Source organism: Numenius arquata, chromosome 11 (assembly GCF_964106895.1).
Source record: "Numenius arquata chromosome 11, bNumArq3.hap1.1, whole genome shotgun sequence".
Taxonomy (NCBI): domain Eukaryota; kingdom Metazoa; phylum Chordata; class Aves; order Charadriiformes; family Scolopacidae; genus Numenius; species Numenius arquata.
In genome coordinates, this window is record NC_133586.1 from 26,464,387 (window position 1) to 26,476,996 (window position 12,610).

The window sequence follows — 12,610 nt, forward strand, 5'->3', positions numbered from 1 at the left end:
GCGGGCGGCATGTGGCGGCTGCTGCTGGGCCGCGGCCTGGGCCGCTGCTGGCCGCCCCCTGCCCGCCCCGCCTGCGCCGCCGGCCCCGCCGCCCCGCAGACCGACGGCCGCGGGTCCAGCCCCGAGCGGTGAGTGCGGCCCGGCCCGCAGCGAGAGCCGCGGGGAGGAAAACCCCTGCCCTCCGGGCGCCGCTGAAGAGAGGGAGGCGGGGGGACCCGCTGCCCTCAGGGCGCTGCGGGGGGAGCTCTCTGAGGGCTGATTTCTGGCCTCACGGTGTTGGTGTTTTCTGCTCGTTTTAGAGCGCCCGGTTGTCAGGATGGACAAGGAGGAGGAAGGCAGCGGCCCCTGCCCGGCTTGGTGTCCCGCTACTCTGTGCTGGACGCAGTCACCTGGGTGAGGAGCAGCCTGGTGGCCCTGCCTGGGAGGGATGTCGCCAGAAGACCTTGGGGGGTGTGAAGGGGGACGGGAGCTGTGGGCACTGTGAGACCCCTGCTGGGGAAGCTCCCCAAAATGGAGCTGTGGACATGCTGCCACGTGGAAGCGGGACAGAAAGAGGGAGTGGGGCTGTTTTCCTTGACTTGTGCCTGTGTTTTTCTTCAGGGAACACTCGGTGCACTGCTTCTGCAGCTGGTCAGACAGATCTCGTGGCTGAGATGGCTGCAGGACGCCAGGAGGGAACACAGGTCTCTCTGGCTCTCTTCGCTGCCCTCTCAGCAGACAGGTTAGCAGCTCTGGCTTGTGAGAAGGGGCCGCGGGAGGGCCCAGCTGTGGGACAGGAGTTCTGCCGCATGGTGTGTTAACTAAGACTGGAAGAGAGCTGTTGTGGGAAGCTGACAACCAGCGTTCAAGCTCTTTGGGGAGAGTGAGGGCTGGTATCTGTCACGGGAATCTCCTTGTTTCTTAACAGTTCAGTGCAGCCCCACTTTCCATCCCACATGCCTTTACCTTGTTTTCTGTCCTGGACTCTGCTCCCTGAACCTTCCTCCGGCTTGCCTTTGTGGTCAGAGCAGAAGGACGCTGGGTAGACACACAGCATGGTACTGTCTCCTAAAGCAGGCACTGCACGGCTAACGGGAACTGTTTTGTGCTCTGTATTTCAGCGGTGACTGAAGCCTCAACCAGCTGTCCCAGTGTGCAGCTGGGGTCCCGCTTCCTGCAGAAGGAAAATCCAGAGGTCATATCAGAGAACTCATCCTCAGGGATCCCCTCGGGGCAAGGAGAGAGCCAGCCCTGGGCAGAAGTGGGTACGTGCAGTGTGCTGTGGGGCAAGATACTTGCGGCGGGAGGACTTCTCAGTCTGAGTTTCCCCAAGGCAAAGCTTGGAGGCAAGAAGCGTATTTATTGACACTTGAGGAGATAGGTTAGAGTGGAAAGACAGAACTTCAGAGAGATGAATCAGGAGTCCAGAGACGGGAGGAAAAAAGCTCCTGAAGGCAGGGAGGAGCCTGTGCTGTAACTGCGCGGGTGACATCAGTTTTACAAACACTGGTCTGCCTTAGCGCCACGATTACAACATCCAGTTTCTGTTCTTTTATTGTGGACAGATGTTTGCAGTCAGCAGGATTCAGGCAAATAGTGTAGCAGTGATCCGGGAGACTCGTGTACCTGGTGTGAAACTAAAGGAATTATTTTCTTCCTGAAAGGTGAGGATGTATTGCCAACCGCTTACGCTGTAGATAAGACAGTGGAAGGAGGTATCAAAGACATTCTCATTAAAATGAAGTTTGTAAAAATAGGAAGATATACTTCAAAAAACATTGAAGTCGCTCCCAGGAAAGCATGTCTTAACATGTTAAATTTAAAGTCGTATCAAGGAGGATCAGATGAGGCCTCCAATAGGGCTACTCACTAGATGTATAAACATTAATAATGGCTTTAGGAAAACTGTTAGAAGCAGGAAGCCTGATGGAGCAGGTACAAAAGGGGACAACTTATGATCATGGTGTAGAAGCGGCACGTAAAAAAGCCAGCCCACAGATGTTGACGAGATGATGTAAGGTGTTGCAGAAAAAGTCAGAGGGGTTCCCCATTCTTTGCTTTTTTCCAGATTTTTGGCTTTCTTCTGTGCCTATGTAAACTACTGTCCATCACTGCTTATCAAACCCATCTCCTGCCAGAGGTTGCCATTCCCATCAGTTGGCAAATGGAGCAGTTTGTTTCCATGTCTCCTAATTAGCTCCAGGAAAACAGCCAGGTTAATTTACCTAAACTGCCAATTAGACTGTTTAACCCATCTGCTTTTGCGTGGAGCATATTAAGAAGGAGTCAAACACACTGCCTGGCTGGCGGATTACTGGACGTGGACCTCTGGGAGAAGCGGTGGGGAATAAGTGGAGACAGTGATGCCTTAGGTTGGCGGAGCTGAACATTTGGGAGGGAGCGTGTGTCTGTGTCTGACAAACGGTTTCCTACTGCGAGTCAATAGGAAGAGCTTTTAGGCAAACTGATAAATTGAACAGTGGCAAGTCACTGAGGCCACACGCTCTTTGTTCAGATGTTCTTCAGAAGCTCTGAAATTGCTGAGCCTCTAATGATGATATGTGATCCAGTGCTTAAATCTGCTGTATGGCCAGAAGAATGAACACTGACAGATTGGACGCTGGCTTTTAAAAGGGGGGGTGGTTTGAGGCACAGAACTGCAAAAAAGGTAATTTTAAGTTGATAGAAACTGTGTTATGGAATAGAGATGTTAGATACCTGGATGAGTGTGCTATATCAAAGAATCAAAGGTCTTGGAAGGATTTAGGAAGCCATTTCTCAGGCCAGCTTGCTCCATTGCAGAGATTTAAGAGAGTTGTAAATCTATTAAGAGTTCTTTGGAGAAGTCAACAGGCTGGTGGAGCAAGATTATCCAGCTTTTAGCTTTCAGAAAATCTTTCAGGCAGAACCTAAAACAAAGCTGTCTGGAGAAATAAAGCTGATGGGAGGGAAGACGGAGGGGCAACTCTTGGGCTAGTAACTCTTTAAAATACAAGAAATAGTTTTCACACTGGAGAGCATTTACTGGTGGATTCCCCTAAGTCCTTTGTTGAAGCCTGTTCTGTTCAGCACAGTCAGCAGCGATTTGGAAAAAAGAGGTGACGAGTCAGGTGACAGAAGAAGCAAACAGTACAAAATTATTGAGGACAGTCAAATGTGAAAGTCACAGCAAAAGATTGCACAAGAACTAAAACCAGGGTAATCCCAAGGTGGGTGAAATTAGTATACGCAGGGGAATGTAACTGTAAATACACGTATAGAGTGAGGAGTGTCAAATTAATAATTATGTTGCAGAGGGAACATTTAAAGTCACCGTGGATATATTTTTGTTAAGGTTAAGTCAGTGCTGAGCAGCAGTGAGGCCAATTAAATGTTAATTATTGTAAAGGAAGGAACTGAGGACAAGACAGTATCATAGACTTGTGTAAGTCTATGGTGCAGCCTCATCTTGAGCACTTAAGGAAAAGACACTCTGGCTTAAAAACATTAATAAAAATGGCATAGAAAAGGATGACAAGGAGACAATTCGATACAAATAGAGACTGACTCTTCAGCTCTTAAAAAAATAAGTGGCAGAGGGTGTGTTAGTGCTCTGTGAAACTCAGTGTTGAGGGAGGGTGAATAGGGACAATATTTTTCATTTTACCTGTATTAATAGGCAGCACAGAAATGGTCAGGTGGCGAGTTTGCAAGAAGGCAAAAGGCAGTACGTGTTTGGCCAGTGCACAGGTAAGTCGTGGAACTTGTTGCCATGGGCCAGAAATATAAATGGGTTCCAAGAAGTGATTAGGTAAAATTGCACATTCAAATTAAACTTAATTGGTCCAGCCAAAACCTCCTGCTCAGAAGATCACAGAACAGCTGATTGCTGGAAAGTTCTGCCAGGAAGAGTGTGACTTTATAATCCTCATTCCTTACACTTTCTGCTCAGGCATCTACAACTGTCAGTTGTCAGAGATAATATATGTCAGAAAGAATGTGATTTTGCTCAATACCTAAGTCCTCAGGTTACATTCTCACATGATGCTCTACATCCGTTTTGTGGGAATTTGTTGAAAAAAGCCAGGGTGAAGAGATTCAGTACTTTTCACTGAAGAGTCTGAAAAAATACATAGTTTTGCGATGTGAGAAGTCTGGTAAATCTTCCTGTGGAAAAGTTTTAAAGTGAAGCTTGGTGATACCCTTTTTGCAGAGTATATTTTACTTTCTACAGAAGAAGCTGCCTAAGATTTAGGATATTACTATATTTTTTGTTCCTGGTGTTTAGCTACCGAAAGAGAGTGAGTCTGGCTAAATCAGAACGCAGCAGGAAGCTGGGGAGAGCAGAAGGAAGGGAAGGACAGACGGACGCCTGGCAGATGATGCAGGGGAATCTGGTAGCGAAGCCTTGCCATTAGACAACAGACCTCCAGAACTCGGAGCAGAGCAGAATGTACCTTCCCTTCTCCAGTTTGCTGTTGCCAGCAGTGGCAAAGGACCTTATAGAGAGAATTCCACGTTCTCACTGTTTCTTCCAGCTTCAGTTAATTTCCAGATTTGCTTGTGCTGCTCTCGGTGTTCGATGACAATCTGCTACTGCTGTCAGCTACTTCCTTACCTCGAGTTGCAGAGATCTTTGTGATGGATCCAAACATCCCAGCTTTGCAGATGAGCCGTTCCAGTTTTAACATAACACAATATGATATAATCTATTACTTTTAGTGTGTGTAAAAAAGAAAAAAAACCTCAGGAAATTCATTTAAAAGTTGCTATAAATAGCATTCTGGATATTGCTATCAGCAAGTCCTCAGCTGCATGATCGCATCCTATTTTTTTCATGCAATTCATGCCTCACTCGAAGCTTTTCTTTTTTTGCCGAAAGTTAAAGGCACATATTGAATGAGCAGGTGATTACAGCCAGTCTCAGTGTTATAGCAGCTGAATGCTGCCCTGGGGAGTTGTATTTTACCCCTGGCAGAACTGTAAAATTCGTTATTTCAATTCTGAGATTACAGACATTTCGAAAGCGTGTTTTCATTTCAAAGCACAATGAAACCAATTGGAAACACTAAAATTTTCCATGAGGCAGAAATCCTGGATTTTGTCCAGCTCTTGTTGTGAATTCATTCCTGTGAAGTGTTTGGATGTTTGGGGATGAGCAATCTAGACTGTCTACGAGAAAATTATTAATTCCTCATTTGGAGCTAGCTTTGAGCAACATTTGATTAGTACAGGATGAACAGTGGGGAAATACAAAATATTTATTAGCTGCTGAATATGTGAGTGTTGGGCATCCAGTACACCCGAAGCTGCACGATTGCATGGAAAAAAGGATGCGTAGTCACATTAGATCATGGCACATGTTTGAAGAAGTAGAAATAAAGTTGCAAAGCAGATTCCAGCTGTGGTATTCCCAGCTTTTGCTTGCTTGGAACATACAACCTTAAGAATAATTTAACACAGTGCTGTGTGTGCAATATAGCAGTGAATTTGTCCAAAGCCTTTGAAGTTCTGCTGAAGCTTGACCGTTCTTTGGGAAGTAAGAAACAAACAGTTGGGGTGAACTTGTATTAACTGATGTCAGGTTGAAGGTTAATCTGAGCTGGTGGCCTCATTCTGCTGGACTGGGATGGGATTCTTTGGGTGCTTTTATTTCTCCGCTGCTGAGGGAGCCCAAGCGATGTGTTCAGATTGTGTGCCCACTTTTGAGGCAGCTGCTCTGAAACAGGAGAGTCTTAAAAGTCATGGTATCCCTGAAGAGTTTTGATTGAGGCTTGCCCAACCTTGAAGAGAGAGGCTCATTAATCGGAGAGACTTCATTAATCTAGTCCTTCAGGAGACGGGGCTGGGTGTCAGGATCGGTGGATCCCTGTGTTTTCTTGCAAATGACCTCATGCTCTTTGGGAGGGGTACCTCTAATCTTGGGAGATTACTGGGATTTGGGTGAGGAAGGGTTTCCAGTGGGAGAGGGGCAGGCGACAGTTTTGCAGGCTGATAAAATTCAGAATTAATTTTTGTTTATTTTCCATGGGTTAGTCGTTTGTCCAAATTACAGCATGTTTTCTCAGTAAACGACAAATATCTGATTTAGGAGTAGATGTCTATGCCAAATGTAAAGTTTCCTGAAAGCATGAATGTACTAATGATGTGTAAACAAATAGTTGGGAGAATTTTTAATACAGACATTTTCTTCAATGAGATTTGCTGTTGGATGTAGGGCAAAAAAACCAAATTACATCATGAGGGAGATACCTGAACAAGAGAGAGAGTCTTACAGTGAGAAAGATCAGATAATTTTATGCCTGATCTGAAAATAAATGTAAAGCACAACTAATAAATTCTCAGATTATATTACTTTTGATGGAATGATGAATAGAAATTGTGTTTGCCGTGGCCATCTTGCTTGTTGGGTGAGTGGGGCTTGTTGAGATAAAATACATTTTAATACAGCCGGGGGGGAATTGTTTATCTGGGAATAGTGAGGCTGCAGCAGGAACATGGGGCAGGGCTCCCTGTGTGTTGTGAGACGGTGCAGGCACTGCAGGAAGCGATTCTGCCTGTTGCACACTCCTTTCTGCCGCTCTGCCAGCACGAGTGCTCGTGTAGCTGTATAGTGCCAGGAATCAGGGAATTGGGCACCCCAAACCCTGATTTTTCACTCGTATTAGCTCTCTGCTCTGCAGCTTGGGAGGGGGGCAGGGAGAGACAGGGAGGGCGCAGCTATTTCTTGTGCGAGCAGCACTGGTTTGAAGTGGTCCAGGCTCCGGCACCCGGTGTCCAGTGGGATCCTGCTGCTTACGGCAATTCAGGTTAAAAATAATTGGCCTCAGGCAGCCCTGGCCTGTTCGTCCTCTTTGCTGGAGGTCACCATCCTCTCAAAGTAGCTGGCGCAAATGCCCTTGTGATCACTTGCAGCACGATTCCGCTAAGAGCAAGGTGGCTCAGCTTTTGCTGTAGATGTTCTTGTTAGATAATTCTGATTGAAACTGTCAGAGAGTGGCCGAGCACGTGGCTTTGCCAGCATTTCTAAGAGGGCAGCCATGAGCGAGGGGGGCACAGCAGGGTGATAATTTAAGCCTGCATCCCATGCAGCCAGAGTAGCATGTCTGATCATCCCCTTGGAGAAGCAGAACTGTTCCGTGGAAAGAAATTACCTGGAAAAGGAGGGAGGGAGGTGAGCACCTAAGCGTGAGATGTCGGTGTGATGCCCTGGGCGATGGGAACAGGAGCGCAATCCTGACACATACAAACGAGGCGGTTCCAAATTCGAATAAGGAGGCAATTTTACCCTTTCTGTGACACCGGGGAGAGGGTCTATGCTGCAATAACAATGTTGAAAATTCAGGAATAGTGGCAAAAAGTCATAAAATTAATCAGCTCAGGCAGAAAAGTACTTGAGTTGAAAGACATGAGCAGCGCCGTCTGTTTAGAATCACAGACAAGAATCAAGAGGGGTTGATTAGTCCTATCAGGACCTTCAAAAGGAGAATGGGCTTTTTAATAAAGAGGAAAAAAAAAGGCCTACAAGAGCCAGCGCCTGCGAGCAGAAACCAGATGTATTTTAATTTGAAATGAAGCAGAGAGGTTTAAAGGGACGATTACGAGTTGGGGAGACAAACTTTCAGAAGAAGGAGGACATTCTCTTATCATTTGGTGTCTTCAAATCAAGGCTGGGGGCCCTTCTGGAGGTGCGTTATCCAGCTGCAGGTTACAGGACTGTATTCATATGGTGTTTTGTGGCTTTTACAAAGGTCAGATTGGTCACCATCCATTCTGTTTTTACTGTTGCTGGCTGGGCAGGTGATCGGTACTCTGGGAAAGAGCTGTGGAGTGGAGAGGATGGGAACAGGAGGAAGAGGTGAAGATACAGCATGGCTTAAACTTGATTTTTCTGTTGTTTTTTTTTTCATGTAGGGCAGTTCCCTGTCTCTGAGAGCTCCAGTTTGGGGGCAGTTTTCTACGCTCCAAAGGTAAGCTTTCCTTTTTCACGTCCTCTGCCTGCACTGGAAGACCCTTCCCTACAGCAGGGACATCTCAATGCGATCCCAAGCCCAGCCTGAGCAATCCACTTGCACCAAGACTGTTTTCTGCCCTGCGTAGCTGGAGGCCAGGAGAAAGAGAGATGTGATGTGCTGCCTTATGCTTTAGCCAGAGCAAAGTTCCAGGAGCTACAAGTTGGCATCCCCGTCCTTTAAGGTGTCTGTACCAGTGGTGCTAGTAGAGAAGAACTGAAAGAAAACGGCAAAAAAAGAAACAAACAAACCAAAAAAAACCCAAACCCTATCCAGTAGCGCCAGTCTGTTCTTGTGTATTTGCATTTTGATGCAGTCTTTCACCAGGTGATTACATGCTGTTGCTATTTTGGTTTTGACCAGACAACCCATGACTGGAGAAGGGGGTGTCACTCCTCCTGAAGCTGCAAATCCGGGCTGGCTCTTGTCTGTTAGAGAGAGGAAGACACTTTGGGCTTGAAAAGGATGCATCAGCTTGAGAGTCACAAGGCTGTAAATTATTGTTCTTGTTGTGATTAAAGCTGCTAATTCCTTACAATTCACAGTCTTAGGGGCAGAGAATTCCCTTTTTTAAGAATCAGTCAGTTTGAGCAGGGTAAATTCAGTATTTAACAGAGCGGGATCCTCTCTTTGACAGGGAAGTAACCTCCAGAAAGGCATTGGCTTGATCTGCTGAGGGGGCAGAGCGTTGAGCTCCCCGTCCTGGGAGGTGCCACTTTCTGCAGGGCCCCTAGGAAGGTCTCTGGCTCATTCTTAGGTAGCAGAGCAGTTCTCAGGAGGTTCTCGGGGGAGGAGGGGAGTTGGTCCACGTCTTGTCCTCTCACAAGCAGCTCTGAGAACTGGCTGAGCAGTAAAGATAGTTGGTGGCAAGGGGCATTTCTGCTGGGTGACTTCCCGGCAGCTGGTGTGCAGTGTGTTCTGCTGCCACTCGATGGCACTGCGTGTGTACGCAAGCTGGGGAGCCAGAGCTGCAGGCCAGGCTAATCCGCCTCCCAGAGCTGTGGGAAAGTGAAAAATACTGTTCATTACCAAGAAAGAAAAGACGTTGTCTGCTGTGCTGGATTTTACTGGGAGTGTGCGGTGTTCGGTAAGCTCACAGTGGGGGCTCGGCTTGAACTGTGTAAAGTGTGTACAAATACGTCAGTGCACATTTGGCAGAGACTGTGCTGCTGACACAATGTGGGAGGGTGAACAAGGGCTGATGTTCCTTTTGAAGGGGGCAGCTGTGAGTGGTATCAGGTTTTTGCTCAATTCTGGAAGGTCTGATGGAGTCCGAGAGGCTACTCCAAGCTCCCTGGCCAGGGGGAAGGCAAGCAATGTCCATACAGCTTCCCTAAGGAGATGGCTGTGTAGGACAGGGAGATTTTTTTGTGGACTCACGACACCAGATTACATCACTCTCTGGATAACTCTAGCACAGTACAAATGCATCTCACTGCTCAGTTTCCGAGAAAGAATCTCCTATAGGGTTTGTATGGTTTTGCTGCCTTAACAGCTTTCTTCTTTAACTCCTCAGGGTGACCCAGCTCAGCGAGGACATTTAGAGGAAGCTGCTTTCCAATTGCAGCAGATTTTCCGGATTGACATTTCCATTGCATTGAATATCCTCGGTAATGTGGGCTTGGATTTGTTTTGTCCTTAAACCACACATTTCTCTTTTTGGAGGACCTCCAAATTGTTGCAGGTCTTGTGTGAAGGCAGAGATGGTGTCTACCCAAGCTGAAGCCTCCTTTCAGCAATTTCAACTGTGCTTTGAGAGATTTATTGCCCTTTGTCCCATCCTGCCACCTGATTTATATCAGCATATTTAAATCCAGGCTTGGTTGAAGCCTGCACTGTTGTCCTGACATCTGTAGTTGGAAATTAAGCCATCTCTGTCTTTTTTGCAACGGGAGCTGTCATATCCTTGTATCCTGTTTCATTGTCTGAGATCTCAGTCTTCCTGGCAAGCTGAAAAAGCAATTGCAGAATTGCAGCTCTTAGAAGAGCTGAAGGAAGATGCAATGATCTAAGAAAAAAAAAAAAAGATCCCTGCCCTATATACACCACTACTTGCAGCACTGAAAAAGCGGGCCGCTTCTGTGCCAGCCATACGCTGTGTTAGCCCGTGATCCTTCTTTGCAGTGAGACTAGAAAAATGCCTAAAATGCAGCGTTGCCATTTTTCCTAAAGAAACTTTGCTCCTGCAGAGCGAGGGTTGGTTGAGCCAGCCAGAAGTAGACCGGAGCGCTTGGCATGGGCCAGGGAAGGGCCAGTAGCCCCAGGGGAGGTTGCTGCATTTGAGGCTGCGTTCTGTCCGTTTTCTTTTCTCCTGTTTTGACATTGTGTTCTTCCCAGGGATTGAAAGTATGAGAGCGGGCCATTACAGGATAGCCTACACCTGCTTCAAACTGGCAGCAGATCGAGGCTACAGCAAAGCCCAGTTCAACGTGGGTCTGTGTTATGAGCATGGCAGAGGCACAGAAAAAGACTTGGAAAAGGTATCCACGGCTTGTCAGGTTGTATATGCGCGGCACAGACAGGGAGGGTGGCCTTTGTTGGGTGCACAAGCACTTTTATCCTTTTGCATGGGTGTGACAGTCTGAAGTCTCGTTAGAAAATGCTGGAAATAATATAAACTGCAGTACCGGCTTCAGTGTCATAGATCCCCTCAGAGATGTGCTCCTGAAATCCCCTGTCTCGTGGCTTCTGAGTTCTTCTCATAGGTACACAGCCTGTGCCACTGGCACCCAGGAGAGTACTGAGGAGAAACCTGTCATGTTACTGTATTTAAAACACCGTTGTGCATCCAAGAGCTTCACCGTCCAGTTTGGGTACCTTAACTAGAGCCTGCCACCTAGTGCATGCTGGCCGTAGTCAGCATCTTCTGGAGCTGGAAAGATCTGCAAAGCCGGCTTGTTTCGAGTCATTGTGCAGATCCCCCTTGGCCCAGTACCACCCCCTTCCACACGGGGAGCTTTGACTAGAGAAGGCAGGGTGGTTACAGGGCTCTCCTATCGTCACAGCCCACTGTCTTGCTTAAAGGATCTCATGTTTTTCAGTGGGGAGGCACGGGAGAGCTGCAGGCGTGAGCGTATGTGGCTTATGGTAGATCTAAACAAAGAGGTTAAGCTTGTCCTGGCCAGAGGGGAGATGTGGCAGGTTTGAGGGCATGTATTACCTGAATCACGTGAGTGTGTTTCTGTTTTTCCAGGCAGCTTTTTATTACTACCAGGCAGCCAGCAACTGTCATCCCATGGCCCAGTACCGCTACGCTAGGTACCTCTTGTGCCACAGACCTGAAAATGAACAGGACAGGCAGCAGAAGGCAGTGACTTTCCTGGAGCAAGCAGCTACAGCTGGTATTGCAGAGGTTCGTGTCCACAGTGTGGGGGAGAGAGCGGGCAGAGAACCCTGTCTGAAGGATTTGAACCACAGAATCACAGAATGATACAGGGTTGGAAGGGACCTCTGGAGATCATCTGGTCCAACCCCCTGCCAAAGCAGGACCACACAGAGCAGGTTGCACAGGAATGTGTCCAGGTGGTTTTTGAATGTCTCCAGAGAAGGAGACTCCACCACCTCTCTGGGCAGCCTGTTCCAGGGCTCTGCCACCCTCACAGGAAAGAAGTTCCTCCTCATGTTTAGATGGAACTTCCTATGTTCAAGTTTGTGCCCGTTCCCTCTTGTCCTGTCACTGGGCACCACTGAAAAAAGACTGGCCTCATCCTCTTGACACCCACCCTTTAAGTATTTATAGGCGTTGATCAGATCCCCCCTCAGTCTTCTCTTCTCCAGACTAAAAAGACCCAAGTCCCTCAGCCTTTCCTCCTAAGAGAGAGGTTCTAGGCCCCTCATCATTGTAGCCCACAAGACATCCTAGAAAGCAGCATCTGTGGGCCTGCAGGAGAGATGGGGAAAGACCCTTGATCAGAGAGGGGAGCCATAGGATGAGGGGGAACAATTTTAAGCTGAAACAGGGGATTGAGATGAGATCTCAGGAAGAAATTCTTTGCTGTGAGGGTGGTGAGAGCCTGGCCCAGGTTGCCCAGAGAAGCTGTGGCTGCCCCATCCCTGGAGGGGTTCAAGGCCAGGTTGGACAGGACTTTGAGCAACGTGGTCTGATGGGAGGTGTCCCTGCCTGGGTCAGGGGGTGGGACTGGGGGGGCTTTAAGGTCCCTTCCAACCTAAACCATTCTATGATTCTGTGACTGGAAGCAAAATTCTTCTTACATACTTGTATTCCTGAGGGTGTATGGGAGAGAGCCCTGCCCGCACATGGGAGGCAACTAGGTACCCTCGGTGTCAGCAGTGCTGGCTCTCTGTTTTGCTGTTGGGCTTTTTAATGTGGCTCCTAGATTAGACGCCTAGATTAGATCATTGGCTTGGGAAGACTGACCCGAAGTTGAAAACACAGCTCTGTGTTTCATCTCCTTTCAATTTTGAGAGTACAGGTTGTTTTGGTGGAGGTAATTCCGTGAGTTGCTTGAAGTAAGAACAGATCCTCGTTTTGTATCTGTGACTTTTCAGGATGATTCATCCGCGTGGATCTGTGTACCCTGCCCTCCTTTCCCACTCTTCAGGAGATGCATTTAGGCATGTGCCATCTTGTGTTGCCAATGGCAGTCGTTCTGGCAGTGACTGTATCTCATGTAGCACCC

The 12,610-nt window shown here is 47.7% G+C and overlaps 1 protein-coding gene across 4 annotated transcripts in view; it reads left to right on the top strand.

Moving 5' to 3' along the window:
• The window catches only part of DELE1 (DAP3 binding cell death enhancer 1), a 23,101-nt gene continuing 10,491 nt past the window's right edge, over positions 1-12,610 (top strand). For 2 of the 4 annotated variants that reach the window (XM_074155799.1, XM_074155798.1), the window contains exons 1-8: positions 1-128; positions 300-393; positions 601-721; positions 1,101-1,244; positions 7,873-7,928; positions 9,487-9,580; positions 10,308-10,450; positions 11,164-11,322. In XM_074155799.1, coding sequence (XP_074011900.1) covers positions 10-128; positions 300-393; positions 601-721; positions 1,101-1,244; positions 7,873-7,928; positions 9,487-9,580; positions 10,308-10,450; positions 11,164-11,322 — 930 coding nt within the window. In that variant the 5' untranslated portion in view covers positions 1-9. The remainder of the gene's footprint in view (positions 129-299; positions 394-600; positions 722-1,100; positions 1,245-7,872; positions 7,929-9,486; positions 9,581-10,307; positions 10,451-11,163; positions 11,323-12,610) is intronic. The other 2 variants (XM_074155801.1, XM_074155800.1) reach the window with 2 other exon arrangements.